General features: G+C 47.9%; 1 protein-coding gene across 1 annotated transcript in view; it reads right to left on the bottom strand.

The window, feature by feature from the left end:
- The window catches only part of filip1l (filamin A interacting protein 1-like), a 55,000-nt gene that overhangs the window by 1,204 nt on the left and 28,420 nt on the right, over nucleotides 1–25,376 (bottom strand). Inside the window, exon 5 of the mRNA XM_080519729.1 lies at nucleotides 4,441–7,207. Within this exon, the coding sequence (XP_080375855.1) occupies nucleotides 4,441–7,207 (2,767 nt within the window). The remainder of the gene's footprint in view (nucleotides 1–4,440; nucleotides 7,208–25,376) is intronic.

Here is a 25,376-nt window from a genome sequence, read left to right as displayed (position 1 = left end):
TGGAACTTCATGAAAGTGTTCCAACTTTGTGGAAACAGGGGAAATACGCAACTTTTTGAAAATGCTCCGATGTCATGTGAATGACTGAAAATGCATCTTTTTGACCACAGGGTAAAATTCTCAAGGTCAACAACAAGGTAAATTATTCAGATAAACAGCCGCCGACAACAAGAACTCCTACACTCTTTCAGATCGTCGAACAGTGTTGCTTCGTCTCCCATGTTGTATCATTTCATGGTGACTTTCGAATCCGTTGCATAGCAACCAGTGTTTGTTTGCTCGGCGAGGACACTTCCTGGCAAGCAGCAGGGTTCTTCCTCTCGCTGAAACAAGTTGGAGTGGAATCATTCCTCCATCAGCGTGTTTACGTGTCGGGATGCGACGGTACATCACTTCTCCGCGTGCAGTAGAAACTACTTCCTGTTTACAGAAAGTCTGATAAAACGTTCCGACAGTACGGAGAAACCTTGGCTTGATTGTGTGTTTGGAGTGGATTCAGACCAAGTGACCAGACATGGCAACTTTTTGAAAATGCTCCAACTCAGACTGTGTAAATGGAGGATAAAGCACATTTTTGAAACAAACTTTGTCTCTGTGAAAACAGGGAAAATGCACCTTTATGAAAACGCTCAAACTCCATCTCCATGTAAACGGGGAAAAACAATTTTTTGAAAATGGCTTATCGTTTTCAGCATTTTGGCCGTTGCCATGTAAACGAACATTATTTCCAAAACATAAATGTAAAACTTTTCTGACAGTAAAACTTGAAACATTGTTGTGTAAACGAGGACTGATAATTGTTCACTGATGACAACGATGTGACGAAGTTGTACTCGAACATTTTGCCCTCTTTTTCCCATAATGCATCTTTTCTAAAATATAGAATTAGGAAAAAACTATGTTTCGTGAAACGCTCGCTTTTAGTTTCTGGTATTTTCTTGCAAATGAGGCAGAAATCTGACTCATGAGAGAGCATTTTAAACTATAAATATATATAAATCTAAAATAGGTGTGATTTTGATCAGTATAAATGTGTATAAAAACTCACACATGCCCAGAAACAGACTTTAGGGGTTTTGTATTATAATGAGTACAACATAAAATAGTAAAAGTATAACTTAGTTTAAAAAAAAAAAGAAAAAAAAATGGGAGAGAAAAGCTGAAGGATTAAAGTCAGCATTTGTGTCATGGATCAAATATTCCATCAATGTGTGTGAGAGTGGTGGGTGGGGGGGCGGGGCCTCGTGGTGCAGAAAATCGAAGATCGTAATGTGCGGCTTGCTGCTCTCGTATGTCCGCGGTGCAGCCGGAGTTCAGCCGCGAGCGTCACGCTGTCTCCATGGCAACCAAACATGGGCTTTTGTTTTGGATTGTGGTGGGGGGGTGGGGGGGGGCTCGCAAACGTCTGCACTCGCACGGCTCGCAGGCCCCTTTGTTTGCGCCGTTTATCATCCCTTTCCTGGGTTTTATGTTTTACGGGCCCCCCGTTGGTTGAGGTGAGCGAATTCCTCGGCGGTTATCACGAGGACGCGGGGAAATCCGCCCGGGGCGTTTCCTCCTGGTTACACTCTCCCGGCCAGCAACCGATTCACATCAGTAGCTAATTGTTTGAATCGACATCCGGATGTTTTTTTTTTTTTTAATGCTATATTTCAACCCTGGTCGCGCAGTTATTAATCAAGTGTGATTTTGGAAGAGGTCACACTATCGCCCGGTTTTATCCGCGACATCGTGCGGAGACCCGTCTCCCTGCGCCGGACGAGCCCGGGGGGGGGGGGGGTAAAGCGAGGTCGCAGACGGCAAACCCCAGCTGGCCGAGGCTTTCTAATGAATAGCATCTTGTTTAGCTTACTGCGTCGCTCCGTCGCGCCCAGGGGATCTGGTTTCCCCAGCTGTGCCGCTTCTCGCCCGTTCGATTTAACGCCGGATTTAATCGTCTCGTCATCGTCACTCTGCCGCGGCGCGTTTACTGCAAGGTTTCAGACCCCGTTTACGCGTCGGCACGTCAAGGGAACTCGGATCGTTTTTGAGTTTCTGTTTCAATAAATGTTCACGTTTACATGGCGACGTTTTGAAAACAATGTCCGCTTCCGGGAGAATGGCAGGAACCTTGAAAATGTAGTTAGCATCTCAGGCCAGGAGGTGGCGCTGTTGGCTGTTTTTGTAATGGAACACCACACACACACACACACACACACACACACACACACACACACACACACACACACACACACACACACACACACACACACACACACACACACACACACACGCACACGCGCAAGCAGGGAACAATGTGTTTTAAATGTTAACAATGGAAGGACACGGATATTCTGATGAACAGATGACCACAATGACTGTCAAAATAAAAGTACCAAGTCCCAGGAGAAGGTGGATGGAAGTCATGACGCTGAGGAGGAAAATATTATCAGTCTACTGAGCACGTGCAGAACATTTACCGCGGCGTGCATGACCAGGAGCATCGTTTCCATTGTCGACATGGAAGAACGTGCTAAAAGTGTCGTTAGCATGACAGTGGGTGCATTTTCAAAAAGTTCATTTCTGCATTTCTATAGAGATTAAGCCTTTTTTTAAAAGATTGTGTAGTGTTTTACCAGTTTCCATGGCAACTGAGGTTGAAGTTTTCCCACCATTACTGTGAAGACAGAGCATTTTAGAAAAGTTGTGTTTTCACAGAGATGAATCATTTTGAAGTTGTTTTCCCACCATTTACTTGTAGAAAAGTTTTGTTTTCATGGAGACGGATCGTTTTTAAAAAGTTGTTTTTCCCCCCGTTTCCATGGAGAGGGAGTCAAAGCATTTTCAAAAAGTGAAATTTTCTCCCATTTACAGGGAAACAGTGTGTTTTCAAAAAGCGTATTTTCCCCCATTTCGATGGCAACAGAGCGGTTCTGAAAAGCTGCATTTTCCTTTGTTTACATGGAAACCGAGTCAGAGCACTTTCAAAAAGTGGTATTTTTCCATTTCCATGGGGATGGATGTTTTTCAAAAAGTTGCATTTTACCATGGCGACTGAATTTGAGCATTTCAGAAAAGTTGTGTTTATGAAGACGGATCGCTTTTAAAAAGAGATGGGAGTGAAACCTTTTTCGAAAAGTTGTTTCCCGTCGTTTACATGGAGATGGAGCATTGTCAAGAAGTTGCACCCCCCCCCTCCCCCGATTAGCACAGAAATGGAGCATTTCTGAGACATTCTTTATCCCTGTTTACACATTTTCAAAAAGTTACATTTTCAGTGACCCCGACCACCCAAAAATGCCACAAAGGTTTTCCATTTGAGCATGAAATCGTTTGACTAATTAGTCATCTGCAACAAATCTTGCCACATCCTCTCATCTGCGTCACGTCTTTGACGCAGACTTGATTTAAGCGGATCGCACGGTGAGGTTTCCACTGTGAGGCAACGCGGGAGTTTTGCAGATGACTCATTTCGCGGGACGCGATTCGAAGAATAAAGCCGCTGAACTCAGTTCCACATCCAAACGAGAACATTTATTTCAAGCACCGGGATTCACCTCCAGCGGCAGTTTTATGGAGCTCTGAGGTTTAAAGGTTTTTTTTTTTTTAAATAAAAAAAGTTTTCCATAGTGTCACTTCAGAAAACTGTGGGCTCTCGGTTTTCTCTGTGGGTCAGTGGGTTTCTATGCTCTGGGTGGAGGAAGAAACCAGGACGTTTCCAGCCTCATGCAGTGGAGTTGTCGGGTGAGACCCGGTCGGGCGTGAGCACAAAGATCGTCCAGGCAACTCGTACACGTGGGTGAATTTTAATCAAGAAAGTGTGCGACAGAAACACATTGGATTGAAGTCGTCACTGTTCGAGAAGTTACCGTGCATGCAAGCCAAGAATACGAAACAGCTGATTTCAATGTTACACATTCAAAAAAACAAAAAACATAAACATGCTTGATTTAGTGAATAAATGAAATCGGCAAGCATGGATGACAGACTAACATTTCTTTTTTTTGTTTGGTTTTTTTTACACACTTTAATTCTCAGGAAATCAAACAACTTATAATGCAGGATATGGAAGATGAAGTATAAAAACTGATATGATACATCAGTGTGAAAAGTATATGTGCCGTTTGAGTACAATACAGTAAGTGCACATAAGTTAAAAACAACAACAACAACAACAAAAACCCCGGTGTTAAATCAGATTAGGTTTATAACGCTTTTAGAATTTGTTTTTTTTTTATGTTTCTATTTGGGCATGCAGGCAAACAAGTTGTTTGAACTTAATCACACAGAATCGAGCAAACCGAGTAAACAGAAAGAAAAACATCAATGAAGTGAAACTGGCATTTTTTTTTTTTCTTTGAGGGGAGTTTGGGTGGGAGGAGCTAAGGCGTCGGGTCTGACGGGCAAATGACGGGACGGAGGGAGTCGGGGATGATGGGGTCAGTCGTAAGCGTTACTTACTGTAATTTGTGACGGCCTTTGGATTGGGGTGGAGGTGGGCTTAATCATGATGCTACTTGTGATTTTGCTGTTGCCCCTGACAACGGGCGAGGTGCAGTGAGTCCTTTGCTCGGCGAGCGCCGGCACGCCGACGCTCTGGATGAACGGGCTCCCCAGGTGGATGTGGATTTTGTTGTCCTCCGTCGTGATGACGTTGGGCCTCTGGACCTGCCAGCTGCTCTGTCGCTCCGGCGTCACGCGGAAGACGGCGTGTCCGCCGCCGCCGCCGGCCTCCGCGGTCTCCGCGGAGGCGGGGCCGGTCGTCACCGACACGATCTGTATCGGCGACATGGCTCGGTCCGGCGTGACGGAGCCGCACGAGTCCGGGGTCATTGTTCGGGAGTACGTGGACGTGGCGAACGGCGACAAGGCCCTGTCGGGGGAACGCGGCTCGTCGGGCACGGGGGAGCACTTCACCCTCGCCGTTGGGGAAATGGATTTGGCGGTGGGCGACATGGACGCGTTCTGGATGATGGTGATCCTCTGCTTGGGCGGGCCGCCGCTCGTGGGTATGACGGCGGTGCTGGTGAACGACGGGGCGCTCTCCGCCGTGGGACTGGTGATTTCCAGCGTGGCCGTGTTGTGTCCGTGGTCGGGGGTCACCTTGATGTGCAGCGGCTGCCCGGGGCTGTGGGTCAGCACCACGTCACCCGGCTGCACGGGGCTGCCGTTCTGCCGCGGCGGCATTTTGCCGTTCGCCTGGTGATGGGCGGCGTCTTTGCTCTTGAGGAACGGGCCGCGCGCCCTCCTCAGGTTGTTGTTGAGGTTGTTGACGTTGTTGATGAGCGACGGGCTGCACTTGGCGAGCTGCAGCTCGTTGCTGTAGTTCACGCCCTCGTCGGACTCGCTCCCGTCGTACAGCTTCCCGTTGACCACGGCTCGTTCCAGGGGCGCCATCGTCGGCGTCATGAGGTCCAGCGGCTCCGTCTGGACCTCTTTGGTGGAGACGTGCAGGTCGGAGAACCGCCTGCCGTTCATGCCCGGGCGGAGGCTTTTGCTGAATCGCCGGTACCTCTCCAGCTCCCGAGTGAGCGTCTCCATTTCCCTGGCCAGTTCTTTGTTCCTCACTTCCTGCTGAGTCAGCTTCCTCTGCAGCGTGGAGTGTTCCGCTTTCATGCGGCAGATGGACTCCTCCGTTCCCATGTACTCGTGGATCTTCTCTTTCAGGGCGGCGACCTCTCTGGTCAGGTGGCTGGACTTGGCCTCCTCCTCCTTCAGACGCTTGTAGAGAACGTGCTCCTGGTTGCACTCCTTCTTCTCGGCCAGTTGATACTTTGAAAGCTCTTTCCGGGATATTTCCAGCTCCTCCAGTAAAGCTTTGGCTTTCTCGCGCTCGTTGGTGAATCTCTTCTCCAGCGATTCCAGCTCCTCCGTCTTGGACGACTCGCCCTCCACGACCTTCATGTCCTTCAGCTTGCGGTGGAGGCGCTCCACTTCCTGAGTCAGGTCCTTGACTTTGTTGTCTTCCTGCTGGAATCGGTTCGCGATCGGTGTCTTTATGTGCTCCTCTTTGGCCTTGCTCCTCATGTATTCCCTCTCCACCGTCTCCAGGGACTGCAGCCGCTTCTTCATCATGTTGAGCTTGGAGTCCAGGTCGCTGCTCTTCTCCTCCTCGGCCTTCAGCCTCGTCTTCAGGTCGTCCCGCTCTTTTGTGGCGCTGCACATCTTCTCCTCCAGCTCGGCCTTGGACCGGAGCGCCTTCTTGCTCTCCTCGATCAGCTTCTCCGTGACCGACGTGACTTTGTCCTGCTCCGCCTGGAGCTTCCCGGTGCTGTTCTGGACCTTGTTCTCCATCTGCTTCAGCTTCTCCGCCATCGCCTTCCTCTCGTCCACCAGCATGACCGTCAGAGTCTTCAGCTTGGTGAGGTCCTCCTTCAGCGTCAGCTCCGTCTTTCCCAGCTGGCTCTCAGCCGCCTCCAGCTCCTTGACCCGGACTCTCAGGACCTCCATCTCGCCGGTCAGGACCTTGGACACCGTCCTCTCTCTCTCCAAGTTGCTCTTCAGGGAGCCGCACTCCTGCTTGCTCTTGCTGAACGCGTCCTCCAGTTTCTCCAGGTCCATGATCCTGTGGTTGAGTTTATCCACCTCGGCTTTCAGGCCGCGGCTCTGGGCGGCCTCCTTCTCCAGCTTCTTGTTGAGGTCCCTGCAGTGGTCCTCCATCCGGATCAGCTCCTCGTCCTTGCCCTCCATCTCCAGCACCCGCTTCCGGAGCTCCTCCAGCTCCGACATGAGGCTGGAGTTGCCGCACTCGCCGCGGCTAATTTTGTCCCTCAGCTCCTGCAGCTCGTCCTCGGCCCGGCGCAGCGTCTTGTTGGTCTCCTCCAGCTCGTCCAGCTGCCGGCTGAGTGCCGACAGCCTCTGACGCAGCTGCCGGTTCTGGGCGTCCTCGCCGGCCAGCTTGGCCGTCATGGCCTCCTGTTCCTGGTGGTGTCGAGTGGCCTGCTCGCGCAGCTCCGCCTCCAAGCGGCAAACCTTTTGCTCGTCCTCCTGCAGACGCGCATTCGCCGAGCCCAGCTCCTCCTGGGCCTGGGAGGAAGTGGCGCTCAGCTCTTGGACCTTGGCCGTTTGTTGATTAAGCTGCTCGGTGAGACGCTGCTGCTCATCCACCACCATCAACGCAAACGACTTCAGCTTGGTCAGCTCCTCCTTCAGACCGCCGACCTTCTTGTTGTTCTCCTCCTCCTTCCGTTCTTGGTAGGCCTTTTCCTGATCAATTAGCAGCTTTAACCTAGAAACACAAACAAAAACACAAAGTGTTGGTCAACTCGTTCCGCAGTAACATTCGCTGTCCTGGAATTGCTCCCGAGCGAACGTACTTGAGACGCCAATAAACTCGAAAGTTTGCGTTCTTTATCGCCTCACAATATACACCAAAGGTACTAAAGAAACTGCCATTCCTCCGAGCACCGACACGTCGTAAACACTTGCTTTCCCTGCATCTCGAAGGAGGCCGAAGGGTTTTGTGTCATGGAAAATTTAACACGTCGTTAAAACACGGCATTACTTCAGGAATACCTGCGGTTAATCCTTTTTGTTCCGCCGTTGCCAACTAATTCTCCAACGCTTTGCGAGCCTCTCAACAGTGGGTCCTTGAGTTTTAATGATTTCATAATGGGCGAAGGGTGGAGCATGAGACCTATTTTGTTCTTGGACCGCCGAACAGATTTCGTCTCGCCACACAAGGTTAATCGCCGAAACCAAATACATGGACGTTTGTGACCCAGACGGGGTATTTATGTGTTCAAGTGTTCACAGAGTCAGACTGAACAGAAATATGATATTACATAGTAAGTGGAAGGATGAATAATCGCCTTGTCCTTGAGAGCGGATGCCGACATCATAATCCAGCCATAACAAACAAAGACAAGCGATTTCAGATATAACGTTGGGATCATTCCTCTCCGGTTCTCAGCCCATATGAGTGCTGTCATTTCCGGACTATAAGATACTACTTCTTTTTTCACACGCTTTGAACCCTGCAGCTTAAACAACGGCGCAGCTCATTTATGGATTTTTACGGGTGATTGAGCTTCATGCCAATACATCGGTGATGCGTTCAGGTGCATCACGTAACTCTGAACTTTCTTTTTTTTTTTTCCCTCAATATTCCAGAAATTACGGTTGTTTTATACCCCCAATAGCATGAAATTCGTCGTCTGTCCTGACAAATGTCGGGTACTCTCAATTGTTAAACGATTCCAGAGTATTGTTCTCTTATGTGTACGTAGTTTCATTACAAAAACATCAATGCAAAAAATAAAATCTGGACACTAAATTTAAATAAGTTACAGTAAAAACATTGTTTTTGGCGTTGCTGCTGTTGTAGTGTCAATGTATATAGTTTTCAAAAAGTTGCCTTGTAAACGCAAAACATTACTTACGAAAAGGCAAAAATGATACTTAACGTGCAACATTCCTGAAATGAATACATTGTTTTCAACGTTTCTGTCATTTCCATGTAAACGGACTTTGTTTTCAGGACGTTGTCATGTAAGCACAGAAGTTTTCTAAAACAAAAAACAAATGCAAAAACAATACTTTTTCACTTGAAACGTTGTCATTTAAATGCAAAACACTGCCGCCTATAGGTCCGGCATGCTCATAGCAGCTCTTACCGAGGTGTTTAAGCTGCTTTGTGTAAATGAGGAGGGAAATATATATATGATAGTTATATATATGATCCACCTGATGCAGTTAGCGCCTTAAGTAAAGCGTATATCCAGGCTTCTGCTGGGTGGGTGGGGGGCGTGTGTGTGTGTGTGTGTGTGTGTGTGTGTGTGTGGGGGGGGTGGGTGGAGGTCATCTGGCACATGCACACATCACCAGTCTGGAGTGATTCCAGCCCCCGAGGGATGGGATGTTATGACTGCTGTGTGCGCAGCTGCCAGGCATTTCCACACAGAAGGCCCCACTGGCATGGAACAATCCTTTAATTAAGGGGTTCCTTTACTACCCCCCCCCCCCCCCCCTTTTTTTTTAAACCAAAACCACCACCTACCCTTATACATTTAAAGGAATTCCCCCGGCTTCCAGAGGCAATTACAGCCCCGCAGAGTTTATACAGAAATCCCCCCACGTACACTCCCGGGATCACTAATTCCACATGTACGGCGCGGCTGCGGGGCGAGATGATGATGTAAGTGTGGTGCGGCAGGGCGGGTCGCTTCGCGCAGCAGCAAAGTGTAGGTCATTTATTTCATCGGTAGCTGCTGAGAGAGGGGGGGGGGGGGTAACTGAATCCACGTGTTGCTCTCACACCGAACCGCACGCGGTTAAAAAAAAAACAATCGTTTGTAATCATTGAATATTAATTATTAGTGCGCTTTGGCTCCATTTATATAAGTCGTTGTTAGGAACAATGTTTTTAAGTGAAAATGCAAAATTTCTGTTGAATTTCTCGGGTTTGCCGGATGAAGTTAGTCGGAGCTACTGAAAACGCAACTTTTTGAAAAAGGTGGTACTTTCCGAAGAGATAAAAAATACTATTTGGAAATGGGAACAAGTGCAACTTTCTAAAAAAAAAAAAAAAAAAAGCTTTGACTCTGTAGAAGTGGGAAAACAAAACTTTTCTGAAATGCTTCAAGTCCATCTCAGTGGAAACGGGGGCAATGACCACTTTTCGAAAATGCCTTGAATTTCGTCTCCATTTAAACGAGGGAAAACCTAACTTTTCGAAAATTCTTTCAGTCCATCACCGTAGAAATGGGGGAAAGTACAGCTTTTTGAAAATGCTTTGTCTCGGTCTTTGTGGACACGAGGAAAAATACAACTTTTTAAAAAATTATTTAATTCCGTCTTCATGGAAATAAGAGAAAGTGCAACTTTTAGAACATTCTTTCAGTCCATCTCCGTGGAAACAGGGGAAAGTACAGCTTTTTGAAAATGCTTTGTCTGTGTCTCTGTGGACACGAGGAAAAATACAACTTTTTAAAAAAATGATTTAATTCTGTCTTCATGGAAATGAGAGAAAGTGCAACTTTTAGAAAAAAATACCTCCGTAAACCTCGCTTGTTTAGTTTATCCTCGTGTCCTGGTTTCGTACCAAAAGTTGCAGGACTTGACACAAAGTAAAGAAGAGTGTGTTTCAAGGCTCTATGATTAAAAAAAAAAGTGCATTTTTCCGTCAGTGTTTGTCGTTGCTAAGCGAAGTCTCCTTGAAAACACTCAGACGTCTCTGCTGCAAAGCCGCCCCCGTCGCCTCTAATCACTATTTATCCAATCTCTTATCTCACGCGTGGCTGTTTCTCAACTGATGTCATCCAGCGAAAATAGAAAGAGAAATGCACTTTGTCCCCCTCGACTGGAAACTCAACTTTAAGAGCCATTTTAAAGTCTTCAAAGAGGATATTACCGGTGGGGAAGCTCTCTCCGAGCCTCTAATCCCCGTGTCGCTTGTGGGACGACAAGACGTTTCAGGGGCCGGATCGTTTGTTCCTGGAGGTTTTCTCAGTTTGAGCACATGAGCAGATCAGCGCCTTCGGCTCGCTGAGAACATCAGAGTCCGTTTTAGTTGTTGGATGTAATTTGGGTGCAGACTTGTGAGTTGATGTGTCACACGGACGACGGGCCAACTTGACTCTAAAACTAAAAAAATAGTACATTCGTCACATATAAATACAATTTAGATTCACTTTACGTGACTATTTCTTTGGTATGTTTCTATAGAAAACTTTATGCATCTTTACTATTTAAGCCATTTTAGCTATTTTTAGCCACTTTGCTATGGAGCAAATACTTTTAGCTTCATTTGCAATGTTAAGCTTCATGACTGCTTTTAGTGATTTTATAAATTGTGTTTAGTTTTTTTTTTTTAGTTTTTGTAGTTTTAACCAATTTAAACTGTATATTTTCAAACGGTTCAAACAGTTTTTGCTACATTAGTAACTTTAAGGTTTTTTTGGACAGTTTTTCACTATTTGGAATTTTTCTTTTATTTCAGCTGGTTTTTTTTGCAATTCCGACTGTTAGCTTTTCTTTTTTTTCCCAAAAATTAGTTTTTGCTACTTTAGCAGTTTTTCTCTCAGAAATTATTGGAGCCTTTCTCTTTTTAATAAATGTTTTTGCTATTTTAGCCATTTTTACACTATTCCAACTGTTTTTGCTGTTTTTCCTGGAGATTACATCCTTTTTGCAAAACAATCTGTTGTGCACATGAAGGTGACAATTTTATATATTACGCCGATGACGTCCCGGTTTCACGGCCAGTACCGAACACTTTGCCGCAGCCCGGTTCCTGTTCCCTCCAAACGCGAGTCGTCAGAGCGTCACGGAAACAAAATGCGCTTGTTGGCTCACTGTGCAAAGAGGACATCTCAACTTTACCAGATTGTTTCTAGTCATTTGTTTTCGGCGTCGTAAAACGAACATGAAGTGCATTAAATCCTCAGAGCAGACGTCCCGTAGGGACCGACGGGGGAGCCACACATCGCAGGGCTTTTCCTCTCTTTAAGTGACTCCCGGAGCTGGAAACCGCGACTCGCGCGCTGCCCTGGAGCCGCGTTACACGTTCCATATGTCAGCGCCGGCTGTGCCGCTTCCTCCGGTGTCTTAGGTCATGCGTTCACGGACCGTTATCCCCTCGCACACGGGTGCAAAGGGTGTAAGGGAGGGGGGTGCGGGCGCTGATTGATGTAGTGCATGGACCCTGTACTTCAGTGGTACGTCCCTGGAGCGCAATCAAAAAGTCTCGGGATATTTATTAACTTCCTAAACGCTCAACGCTTCACGTCCAAAACACATAAATTCAACCTTCGTGCAGACATGTGAATCAAACAATGGAACTGAATTCGTCTTGTTTAAAGGCAAAACTCTAACCTTTGTAATGCGACGTTCCTCTTTCGAGGTGTCGATATTTAGTCATTAGGTGTGATTTTCAATCGACCAAGTTAAAGACATGCACTAAAGCCATCTGAGCTCAATCCAACAAGACGGATCGTTTAGACTGAAAGAAGCAACTCTGAGGGAGATTTAAGGTTTCTCCCTGAATAAAGCCAAAAGTTTTGGAGTCCAGCGTTCCTACCTGTGCCGAAGGTTGTTCCCAGCCTCACGGCCAAAAGCTCATTATCTGGCCCCGTACGACACCGACACAACTCCCTCGCTCGCTCGCTCGCTCTCGTTCTCCCTCTCTCTCTCTCTCTCTCTCGCTCCCTCAGCGTCTCGCTCTCTTAGCAGCTGTAATGTGGGCATTCCTGCAGTCAGACCAAACAATAAGGGATGTGCTCCCTGCCTATGGACCATTACATCATCAGCATGCCCTTAAATGGAGCTGCGTGTTGCAGACGAGAAAGAGGGTGTGTGTGTGTGTGTGTGTGTGTGTGTGTGTGTGTGTGTGTGTGTGTGTGTGTGTGTGTGTGTGTGTGCTTTCCTCATATGTGCGACTCACGTCTGAGAGTTTTTCTGCTGAAGTGACAGTTTGATTCGGACAAAATGCATCGGGGAGGGGGGAGGGTGGGGGGGGGGGTTGGGGGGGGGTCTTGACGTATGTGACGTGTGAAATATCTGCCCCGTCTGTCACTGCTGGGGGAAGAGGCAGGGCAGTAGGTGAGGAGAGACGAGCATCTCGGATTACTGCCTTTCCTCCTGGCTCTCGTCGGTTTTTGGCCCAAAAAAGAAAAAGAAAAAAAGAAAAAAGACAGAAGGGCGGGAGACGGTTGATGGACTGACGGAGTTAATAAGAGATCTCCGAGTGATGGTTTGTTGTCGGGACGAGTGCCGGAACAACAAGACGGGACGTGTAAACAACACGTGTGAAATGGATCCGGAGATAAGGCAGAGAGTCCTCTGGGGATTGGCTCCCAAGGTGGAACTTTTCGAAGATGCGAAGCCTAAATCTTGCACATGCTCAGTAGATGTCATGAGCCCCCCCCACCCTCGTCCATATTCTCCTGGGACGTGGTGCTTGTATACGCTTCCACAAACAGAAATAATCCACTTTCTGCTGCTTCATCATGTTTATATCACAACGCTCTGCCTCACCGAGTCCCTGCGTTTAAAAGTCTTAACACCGTGCGTCATCCTTTTGTCAAAGAGTATGTTACTCACATCGCCGGCGTCGTAAGCGACTCCAGCCGTCAAGGAATAACAAGCGCGAGCGTCTTCCCGTCGCCAGGCCGCAAAATAAAACATGTCACGGCGTTCACAATGGCTGAGGTCACCCTTGCTAAATATCGGGGGCTTCGCCAAGCAAAACGAGGAAACCGAGGGTTGATTTAAAGCACGAGGGGCAAGTTTTAGAAGACGACACAAGCGTGTCATGACCCCGCGGTTAACTGGCGGCGACGACACAATGGGAATCCGGGCTGGCGAGTTCATGTTGAATCTGCCCGCTGCCCACGAGGGACCGTCTTGGAGCGGAACATAGAGCAGGATTTGTCCTCGGCCAGCAGGCGAGCCGTGACTCAAAGTCCTGTTTATTCGGGGGGGGGGGGGGGGGTAGCGGGGCAACGTTTCCATGCGTCGCTCAACTCAAAGGGAAGATTTCCTGAAAAGAGCCAAACTCAAAACATGTGGTGGAGCGACTTTGCAAATAATGACGGTGCTTTCAAGCAATTTGTGGGAAGGGGGGGGGGGGGGGGGGGGGGGGGGGGGACAATGTATGATCCTGTTTGGAGTTTGGATGGTCAGTGTGCTGATGGAGGCCAAAGACGGCTTCTCTCTGCGGACGGATACTTCCCCAAGTTGCTTCTTGCACAAACATACAACGCTTGGGTTTGTTTGGAGACTTGGATTTGTTGCGGGAGGGTGGTGGTGGATTGGGGGGGGTGCTGGTGGTGGTGGTGGGTTCAAATCTCGAGTCAGACGCTATTTACACCACATTCGAAGTGAAAATGTGCTGTTGTTTGTTTCAGACAATTGTCGCGTTTTGAAAGCAATGTTTGTTTAAACGGACATGGCCGAAACAAGCCTTTTCTAAAAGTTACGTTTTCGTCCGTTTCCATGGACATGCAGCATTTTCTAAAAGTTGCTTCGTCCACCGTTCACACGGAGATGATAGGGTTTTAGAAAAGTTGCAATTTATCCTCTTTTCATGAGGAAAAGAGGATAAATTCATTTCCATAGAGACTGAGTCGCAGCATTTTCAAAAAGCTGCGTTTCCCCTATTTTCATGGCGACAGAGTCTCTGCATGTTCAAAAAGTTGTGTACCCCCCCCCCCCACATTTCCACAGAGGCGGAACATTTTCAAAAAAGGTGCAATTTCCCCAGTTTCCACGGAGACGGAGCAGGAGCGTTTCCAATCAAATTGCGTTCCCCCCCCCCCCCTATTCCACAGGCCTACGGGGACTTTCAAAAAGTTCCACATAAAGTCATTGTCCCGAAGCAATCTCGGTCGCAACAGTTAAAACTCATTTCCTCATCTCGGTGTCGCAGAGTTCAGCCGCCGTTCTCAAAGCGCCGAGCGATGATGTATTTCAGGTTTTGTATCCGTTCCAATTTCGCCGCAACAAACTGTTTGTTCTGGGAACAAACAACACGGTCATCCAGAATTAGACTCTATTTCCAGACGTATTCGGGGGCCGCGCTTTTCAAACAGATGCCGGGGCTCAAACACACACAAACATGTTTGCTGTGACAGCCGTATGACAAATAGCAGGGGTGGGGGGTGGGGTGGGGGTGGGGGGGGGGGTGAAGACGTGTTGCGTAACGTTTGCTGGAACGACAACAGACAGAAGAATGTCGAGGTTTGGGTTTTTTTTTTTTTTTTTTTGGCTCGAGTTCTTCTCGTCCTTCTACTTCAGGGCCGCGACTCGCCGGACCTTCGCCGCGCGCGGGGGGGGGGGACGTCAACACAAGCGGCCCCGTGGCGCCCACGTGGCTCGCCGTCCGCCGTCGTTGCGCGAAACTTGACCTGCCCTCCGTTGTTGCACCGCGTGCGCCGAGTGGCGTGAACGTCGGCACGCGATGCGAGGAGGGAACGATATCTCCGTCTGACGCTCGTGTTTTGTCGTGCGAGTTAAATCTCTGAGGTGTCTGCTCGCGGCCAGTGAGATTTGTGCGTCAGACGAACCGTCTGACACACACACACACACACACACACACACACACACACACACACACACACACACACACACACACACACACACACACACACACACACACACACACACACACACACACACACACACACACACACACACACACACACACACACACACACACAAGCGCTGGCGTGAAACACACAGGCCCCGGGGCTGATTACCTGACATATTATACATGACATCACCGGCTTGTAATTAAATCCACATGTCTCCGTCTTCCTACAGTCTATCTCACCGGCTCGTCCAATCTCTTGTCCTTCTTGTCTGTTGTTTCTCCGGCTGTTAAGAAGAAACGTGATTCGGGTTGCCAGGCCATGAGAAAAAAAAGAAAGAAAAAAAAAAAGTCTCTCGCTGACTTTCGCCGGCCTTTTATGGCCACAATGGGGGTTTTTATGGTCATTCTCTGGCAAGAGGACCTTTTGTTCATTCGTTGTGATGGCACGCTGCAGAGACCGAATAATTGCAGATTACAGTTTGTCTGTGGTTGCATTCTTCCTCTTTAAAGCCAGCGTTTGTTCTCTTCTATAATGGACTCCTCATTTCGGGACTTGGTGGCCGTAAATACTTTGCTTTAAATATGATCCACTCGCACTCATCTTCCATTTATCCAAATTTGGATTGGAGGAGCAGCCAGCTTGTTTGCCTCCGGTAACCTGCACACTGTTTGGCCAGAATTAAAGAACAGTCGGCTTCATTTATTCGTTTAAACAAAGAGGCGGGAGGTTTTCCAGAGAACGCGTCCATGTACTCCTGCACGATGATGCAGGAAGCGCGTCACCGGAGCGGGACGAGATCGCGGGGAGGGAATCCGCCGCGCGGCCTCTGATTGAGGGGCCGACCCCCTGCAGCGAGGCTGTAATTTACCGGCATAGACAAACAGCCGTCGCCTCGCCAACCCTGTGGCGGAGGAATTAGGAGCGGTTGCGTCAAAGTGTGCTTGTGTGTCTGCCACCTTAACTCGCTGCAGCTGATAACCATTAGCCCGCCGGGCCGCGTCCACTTTGATGTAAACGGCAAACACTTAAGGAGGATGTCGCGATCGTTGTTTGCACAGACGCGGTGGATTGTAACCCCCCCCCCCCTTCCATTACGTGTACGAAAGTGTGAGAACTGGGCACCATCTGTTTTTACGTAACGGGCCGTAGACGGTTGTTCGGGTTGGTTTTACTTTGACGCTTCTATCAGCATGCTGCTGGATTCTCTCCAAAGACAAATATGGAGCTGGATGAGTATTCAGTCATCAGTAATTCGGTAAAGGATAGTGCTCGCATGGGTACTCCGTATCGGCAAGTAGCTAAAGATTAGTACTCGTATCGGTACCCTGTATTAGCGAGTAGCTATTAGTCCTCGCATGGGTACTCCATATCAGCAAGTAGGTAAAGGTTGGTACTCGTTTGGGTACTCAGTATCGGCAATCGGCTGACGGTTGGTACTCGTTCTTTAGAAATACCAGGGATGCACCCAGCTTTTGCTTTTTCTTGCTACCCCAGAAGCTGCAGAAGAACCCCCCCACACAGGATCGAAGTCCCCCTATTAAGACAATTTGGAGCAAAACCTCCGCCATTAAACTCCCACAGGCCAATGATTTCATCCGACTTCTCACCCAACTTTCGTAAAGCGGCGCAGCTAAACACAAGCATGTGGGAGAAGCGCAGCCGCTCGTCCGTCCAGCTGTCGGGTGAGGAGGGTGCCTCTGGCTCCAGACGCTCTTTGATGGCTTCCCGAGGGATCAGCATTGATGTGAAGCCAAACAAGCGCTGCTCTGTACGACATCAAGGAGGTACACGTGCATCAATCACGCCAGCCGCTCCCCCCTGCCGTTGTACGCCGCCGAGATCAGTGCCCTTCATTCCGCCAAAGCCCTGTTTGCACACCTTGCCCGGCTTCCCGGAGAATTACGAGGTAGGAAGGAGCCGCTACCTGACTCGCCGTAATCCCTTAATGTTTGCCTTCCCAGGGGGCAACATTCCCACCCCAGCCTTTACCGCTCTCCTAATCAGCACCAAAACAAAGATGGTGTTTACACAGTGGCGAGATAACCGTGCCTCTCGGGCTGTGATTAACGGGGAGCATGCATATCTAAACGCTGGTTCAGCCTTGAGAAATTACAGTGGGACCGGCAGAGATTGAAGGAAACGCTCACAGTGTTTCTTATCAGGGTCTTCTAATTCTCTTGGACGCAAACTACAGCGTATCTATCCTGGCAGTATGGTTTTTAACATAACCACGTACTATTGCTCTGACGGCAAACAAACGTATGTCAGATTTACGGGAGAGGAAGTCCCCCAGCGCCGCGTGGCCCGCTCTGCCTTACAAACACCGTCCAGCGTCTCTAAACACAGGAAACGTGTTTCCTGATCTGGCCGCCGCGTCACAACTGCAACAGCAGGAACAAGTGGAAGGAGCTCCGTCCAGTGAGAAATTAACCGGGGTCTGGGGTGTCTGTTTACGTGAAAACAGCTTGAAAGTGGAACTTTTTGAAGGCACTCCAACTCCCATCTTCCTGGAAACGTGGGGGGGAAAAAAAACACTTTTTGAAAATGCTCTGACTCACATTGAAAAGCAGGAGTGAAAAAAACTTTTTGAAACTGCTCGGAGTTTGTCTGTGGAGACAGGGAAAAACAGAACTTTTTTGAAAATGCTCTGACTCAGCCTCCGTAGCAATATGGAAAAAAAATGCTACTTTTTGAAAATTCTCACACCCATCTCCATGGAAACGAGGCAAAGTGCAACTTTTGTGAAACCCTGCTACTGTGCTCACGGCTTCAGTAAATTGTTCATCTGCACAAACAGACACGGTTTGTTTTCACTTGAAAGTTGTAAACAGCGTCTAAAACTTTGTTTTTTCAGTTTACATTTGCGTCTAAATGTTTGCGTTTGAAGTCCTGGTCGACTTAGACATGACATGAGGACAACCGAACTGTAAATAATGTATGTCGATATATACAAAACAACAATATACAAGTACTGTAAGTCTGGAAAATGCGGTTGTGATTGAGAGACGAGCAGAAGAAAACATGTTTCACGCAGTTCACCATGTAATTGAAGACTAAAACCAAGCATCTTTTGTCTTTCTCCACCTCCATCTTCCTCTCACCATCCCTCCTTTCTCCCTCTCCGTCTCCACAGCATCTCTGTGGACGCCACACCCCGGGCTAAACTCGCCAGATGTCCTCATCCGTCATGCACCCGAACCCTCTCATAAGGTTTTGGCTCGGCGGTGCGACGGAGACCTCGGATGACACACTCCATTTATCAGGAATAATGACTCGCATGCGAAAGGATTTGAGGGATTCCATATAAATGACGGCTCATTTGGTTATCGGATTACCGCGAGGAGAGTCGAAAAGTTTGTGAATGGAACGAAAGCGTATGTGAATGTCTCGATAATTCCCCGTCACGTTGAAAGCTCAGAGGGTTGTTTCACGAGAAATTGATGCTTCAATTCCCCCGTAGTCGGCCGCTGCCTTGAATACTTAATTGTCTCGCAGATCTGAAAACGATCCCCGGTGCAGTCTTGACTTGTCATCCACTTTGTTGATACTCATCTCCTAGAATGGGGTCGGTGCCAAGTACCCAGGGACAAATGAAGTGGGAGTTCAGCCATTCGAAACCCGTTTTTAGTGAGTAGCATTTATTCTAAAGTAAATCCATGCTAACGTGCTAATCGATGCTAATCATGGCAATACGTGCGTCCATTACGTCCCACTGAGGGTATTTACTTCTCAGGACCGATAAGACATGGAGTATAATCCTCTTTGTCACCCTGGATGTGTTCGACATTGTGTTCAGGATGTGAAACGGCGACCTGTCCCCTCGCTCTTTGTCGGCCATCGCCACCTCGACAACTTCCTGGACGCGGTTCATTGGGAGGTCTGCTCCTCTGCTCACACTCTCGCTTCCTGTTTCCATCCCTGCCGGGCAGCTGCTTGCTCCCACTCGCTCTCCGCCTCTCCGTGTTCGGCAGGAATGTAAATGATAGTCATTGGAGACGGGGGCTGTGATGAAGCGTGAGTGTGCGTCTGTGACGTCGCCGCCCCCCCGCAGGGATCAGAGGGGAAGGGCCCCGGGTCCTGGATTTTGTATCGGCGGGTCTTTTCCTCCTCGGGCTGCATTATTCTATTACCTGGCAACTTGCCTTGGATTGTCTCAGGCTCCAGTTTTACTCGTCGTCAGGCCAACGACCTCAGATCAGACATGACGAGCCGCTGAGTTTAGAGGCATAATGACGGAAAAGAACAGGACAAGAACGTAACTACATTTAGGGCGAGCGTAGCTTCCGCCTCAGGGCTAGCTTCTCTTTGGAAGAGACGAGGCTAGCCCTAATGGAAGAGTTCGTCTCTTCCATTAGGGCTAGCCTCATCTCTTCCATCAGGGCTAGCCTCGTCTCTTCCATCAGGGCTAGCCTCGTCTCTTCCATCAGGGCTAGCGTCGTCTCTTCCATCAGGGCTAGCCTCGTCTCTTCCATCAGGGCTAGCCTCGTCTCTTCCATTAGGGCTAACAGTTGTCTCTTCCATCAGGGCTAGCCTCGTCTCTTCCATCAGGGCTAGCCTCGTCTCTTCCATTAGGGCTAACAGTTGTCTCTTCCATTAGGGCTAACAGTTGTCTCTTCCATCAGGGCTAGCCTCGTCTCTTCCATCAGGGCTAGCGTCGTCTCTTCCATCAGGGCTAGCCTCGTCTCTTCCATTAGGGCTAGCGTCGTCTCTTCCATCAGGGCTAGCCTCGTCTCTTCCATCAGGGCTAGCCTCGTCTCTTCCATTAGGGCTAGCATCGTCTCTTCCATCAGGGCTAGCCTCGTCTCTTCCATCAGGGCTAGCCTCGTCTCTTCCATCAGGGCTAGCCTCGTCTCTTCCATTAGGGCTAACAGTTGTCTCTTCCATCAGGGCTAGCCTCGTCTCTTCCATCAGGGCTAGCCTCGTCTCTTCCATTAGGGCTAGCGTCGTCTCTTCCATCAGGGCTAGCCTCGTCTCTTCCATCAGGGCTAGCCTCGTCTCTTCCATTAGGGCTAACAGTTGTCTCTTCCATCAGGGCTAGCCTCGTCTCTTCCATCAGGGCTAGCCTCGTCTCTTCCATTAGGGCTAACAGTTGTCTCTTCCATTAGGGCTAACAGTTGTCTCTTCCATCAGGGCTAGCCTCGTCTCTTCCATCAGGGCTAGCGTCGTCTCTTCCATTAGGGCTAGCCTCGTCTCTTCCATCGGGGCTAGCCTCGTCTCTTCCATCGGGGCTTGCATCGTCTCTTCCATTAGGGCTAGCCTCGTCTCTTCCATCAGGGCTAGCGTCGTCTCTTCCATTAGGGCTAGCCTCGTCTCTTCCATCAGGGCTAGCCTCGTCTCTTCCATCAGGGCTAGCCTCGTCTCTTCCATCAGGGCTAGCCTCGTCTCTTCCATCAGTGCTAGCGTCGTCTGCGCCTCAAGGCTAGCAACGTCTCTGCGTTATCCCTCGCGTTGTCTCCATGTTAGCCAAAGGTCAATTGCAAACAGTGAGGAATTATTGCTTTCGTGACTGTGAAGAAACGCTTTGAACTTAAGTCTGTAAAACAATAGCATTAATGATTTTATCTGGCGGAAACAGGTCTGACTTCCACTCTGGCGGCATGTTGGAGCCCGTTCTTTCGCGGCGGCGGCCTGTAAAACGTAAAACGTCTCCAGGGGGAGGAGGAGGCGCCCCGTTGGGGTCCAGGTGTTGATGAAGTGGCCCCGGAGGGACGCCTCGGTGCACGTTGAGGGGGGAGCCGCCTGGACGCACCGGGGCGGCAGCGTTATTAATGACCGTTGGGTTGTTAGCCGTCTTTACTCGGGGGGTGACGTCACCGTCTGGATCGACACGGCGAGTCTCACCGCGCTGACTGAACGCAGCAGATGGCTCACATCTGGAAGGATTCCAGGCAGGCGTTGGAGCGCCGGGGTTTATCTGTGTCCGCCGACTTCCAGTCACGAGGAGGATTGATGGAGGCTTTCTTTTCTTTTTAAGTGCAATTATCTCTGGAATGACTTTCTTAAAACCGGGCCCAGCGGAGGGGCCTCTTTCACTCTTTGATAAGAATTTCACATACAAAATCTTTTAAATTAAAATATAATCATTCCTCCAACTGCATATACGTATATTATGTAATGGCGTGTGAGGATATGTTCAAGTCGGTCAGTGTATTTACATTCAATGCATGGATTTTTAAAGTAATTTATGTATGTTGTTTATATAGTCAAACATCAGATCTTGATGAATACAAAACATAGATTTATTTAGGCTATTGTGATTGATTGAATAATATCCTTACATAATCATGATTATACTTTATTATATTTATTCTACATTGTATTAGAAAAATTATTTATTCAAAAACATGTGACTTACTTATACATTTCAATCTGATAACTTAATATAATAGATCTAACATGTTTAAATGAATAGATTATTAAAACAAAATCCCATTCTTTTTGGAGTTTAATAAGTTTTACTCTCCTTGATTATATTGTTTTGCTGTACTTGAATGAATTATATTTGTGTGATCGCTGTGCACTGTTGACTTTGATATTTGATTTTGACCATGTCTGAAATAAAAGAAAAAAAATGAAATGAAATGTGTGCAGCTGTATTATACAGGGTGCGCTCGGCGGCTCTAATTAAATAAACCTGCACTTTCTGAACTCTCTTAAGTCTTTAGTCGAGGGAGACTAATTAAAAACCAGAGAAAAACTGCTTCAGGCCCTGAAAACGGCTAAAAATGTCATTTGAATGTAATATTCGCCAAAGCCCATCGACACATATAGAAAAGCATCGTAATTCTTTTTCTTTTCTGGGTTGAGCATAAAAGCGGCTGTAATATACGGCTTCTGCAAACGAAAGCTCGTAATTTTCTTTGTTTGTTAAAAAAAAAAAGAAAATAAAATAAAAATAGAGTGAGCCTTAGGAATGAGCTCATGCTATACTTACTTTAAATTAGAGAGATTCCCGGCATGGCATTTATTCTCGCTTGCTTTCTGTCCAAACCGCGGATGCCATTCCTCCTCTTCCTCCTCCTCCTCCTCCTCCTCCTCCTCCGGCATGTTAGTGAGAACCCAGAGATACGAGAAGCGACACCGTGATCCCGGCGGACCGAAATTCGGACTTTCTCAGTGTTTATTGGCGCCGTCGGACCTTTAATGATCCAAGCTGATTCGTCTCCTCGCCGACACGGATACTTCCTGTTGCTTCGTCTTCTCAAAGTCTGAAACTGGAGAGACCATTCAAACCCGGTCGTCCCCCCCCCCCCCCGCTCGCCCCCTCCTCTGCCACTGCCAGGAGGATTTGCTCGGTTTCAGGCTCAGAAACACATGTTCTGATACATCTGGCTGTGGATTTTTGGCAAAGGCCTGGTTTTTGTCAGTCTAATCTGAAGTGCACAAGGCATCCGGACTCCTGTCATAGCCATCACTCCGGGACATCTTCATCCGGGTGGGGGCGGGGGGGTGTCCTTTTCTCGTCCGGTCGGTACAACAGCCGGGCAGGAGGGAACCCAAGCACAAGCGACTGCATAATTTCATCTTGGAAGAAGACGGTGTAATTGAGGTTTTGGACGTGCGGAAGGTGGACTCTGTTTGTTGTGTTGTTAAGGCCCGTCGCTTAAGAGGACTAGAGATCCTGTGGTGTGAAGATGAAGCATCGGGGGACGGCCCGGCCTCGACTGTGGGCTCAGATCCTGATCGCAACAACGACGACATCTAAACATCCAAGCTTACGACACAACGCAATGAAGTCCGTGGTCCGAGTGGAGTTATCTCTGTTGAATGGAGAATCCCTACAGCCATACCAGAACCAGGGTCTGAATCCCTACCTCTGCACCAGAACCAGGATCTGAATCCTTACCTCTGTACCAGAACCAGGGTCTGAATTCCTACCTCTGTGCCAGAACCAAGGTCTGAATCCCTAACCCCATACCAGAACCAGGGTCTGAATCCCTACCTCTGTACCAGAACCAGGGTCTGAATCACTACCTCTGTACCAGAATCAGGTTCTGAATCCCTACCTCTGTACCAGAACCAGGGTCTGAATCCCTACCTCTGTACCAGAACCAGGGTCTGAATCCCTACTTCTGTACCAGAATCAGGTTCTGAATCCCTACTTCTGTACCAGAATCAGGTTCTGAATCCCTACCGCCATACCAGAACCAGGGTCTGAATCCCTACCTCTGTACCAGAACCAGGGTCTGAATCCCTACTTCTGTACCAGAATCAGGTTCTGAATCCCTACCGCCATACCAGAACCAGGGTCTGAATCCCTACCTCTGTACCAGAACCAGGGTCTGAATCCCTACCCCCATACCAGAATCAGGGTCTGAATCCCTACCTCCATGCCAGAATCAGGTTCTTAATCCCTACCTCTATACCAGAATCAGGGTCTGAATCCCTACCTCCATACCAGAATCAGGGTCTGAATCCCTACCTCCATACCAGAATCAGGGTCTGAATCCCGACTGAACCAGGGTCTGAATCCCTACCAGACCAGGGTCTGAATCCCTACCTCTGTACCAGAACCATCTTCCTGCTTCTCCTTTCCACCATCACATGTAGGAATTATGGTCTTTTTTTTCTTCCTGTGTCTTGAATTGACAGTTTTATTTTTCGCCACAGACTAAAATTTAACTGAAAATACTCATCTTATAAAAGAGAAAAAAAAAAAAAACAGGTCAAGGTCGGTGGTTCAATTCCCTCTCTTGCTCTACTTATTGTCTTGGTGAAGACACCGGAGGTGGAGCAGCATTGCTGAGACTCCCGAAGCAGTAAAATTCGATATATTTAAGTCCATTCACAGTAAAAAGAGCAATAAACTTCCTCGGTCTTGGCTTTTTAAAAGATAAACTGCTGACCTGGATGCGTTTCAGCACATTCCTCACGGATGCATTTTAACTTTTTTATTAATTTCCCCCTCAAATATGTCGGCGAACAATCATTTCTATTGAGGGAAGAGGTGTGTCTGAAAAGATAATGTTTACCCTTGTGTGCGTTACGCGAGCGGTGCCAGCGTTTTCTACAGGCTCATAACCTTACAGGAAAAACTTCTCATCAATCATCCCCTTCAGCTCGGGGAGGAGGGGGATTAAAGACCCAACTGTGACTGCCATTTCCTGGTTTTCTTGGAGTTTTCACGTCAAAGCACCAGGATGCACTGGGGGTCGGCTTCCATTGTTCCCCGCCAAAGACTCAACCCCCCCCCCGGGGGGATTTAAATTTTGGTGTACGTATCACTTCTCGGATTTTACTTTCCCGACGTCTGAGATTCCCGATAAACGTCGGGTTTCTCGGCCCGGCGAAAGGTAGCAACGACGGCGGCGTGACTCCGCCGCGTCGGGGAGCGAACACGTGGCAGATGTTTCCACTCCGGACCGACGGGCGGAGAAACGATAAGCCAAGAGTCGTCTGCCGGGTGCCGGAGTGCGATCCCAAGGGTGGGATTTGTTACGGCCGCCTGAAACAGGATATGAGGTCACGACACCAGTTTCCTTCAGGAGTTTAATGCTTAAAGTCACTGTCGACAAAGGAGTCAGGATTAAAGAGGACAACTTAGTGACGGGGAAATCAGTCTTTCTCCGAGTCGGGGGTTTTGGGGTCGACGCGCGAGCAAAAGAGACGTTTTCTTAATTTAGGCTAAATAAATTGTTAATGCTCTGAAATGCATTAAAAAGAAAAATCCAAAGAAAATTGGGGTACATACAAAAACTGAGGTTGCATTCGTGACGGTTCAATAGATGTGAAAACATACAAAAGCTCAAAATTACAGGTTTTTCCCTTTTTTTTTATGGATTTTTGGCCATTTCAGCTACTCGTGCTCTTTATAACTGCTCTGTGTTTCCTAATTCGTGCAGTTTTCCCTGTTTTCTTAACTTTTTTTATTTTTTCAGTTTTTCTTTTCAAAAATGTTTCATTTTTCATTTTTTCTTATTTCCGCTTCTAAATTATTTTCTATTCATTATCTATTATTAAATTTTTCCTTTTTCTGATTTTATTCTCATTTTTCTTATATCTTTTTGCTGTTTAAATGTGTTTTTTTTATTTGCACTTTTTTCTTTTTTTTTCTCCGCCTATTTTTGTTTCCTGAAAAGAAAATTGTCTCTTGTAATTTTGAATGTATTATTACTTTTTTCAGTATTTTAATCTACTTTATCCTTTTTGTAGCAGTAGCATCTATTATAGCTGTTCTCGCTGTTTTACTATCTTTAGTAGTTTTATCTGGATGTATTCGTGTTGAACACATGTGCCTTAAAAAGGGTCACATACTCCAGCTTTTCAAAACTTCCACATGGTCTCATTGATGTTAAATTCAAAGTTGATTAACTCCAGCTTTTCCTCAATTTTCCTCCATTTGAATATTGGATCACAGGAGCTACA

Source organism: Blennius ocellaris (genome assembly GCF_963422515.1).
Source record: "Blennius ocellaris genome assembly, chromosome: 24".
Classification (NCBI taxonomy): Eukaryota; Metazoa; Chordata; class Actinopteri; order Blenniiformes; family Blenniidae; genus Blennius; species Blennius ocellaris.
The sequence above is the reverse complement of the archived record's forward strand: the minus strand, read 5'-3'. Positions and strand labels throughout refer to the sequence as shown.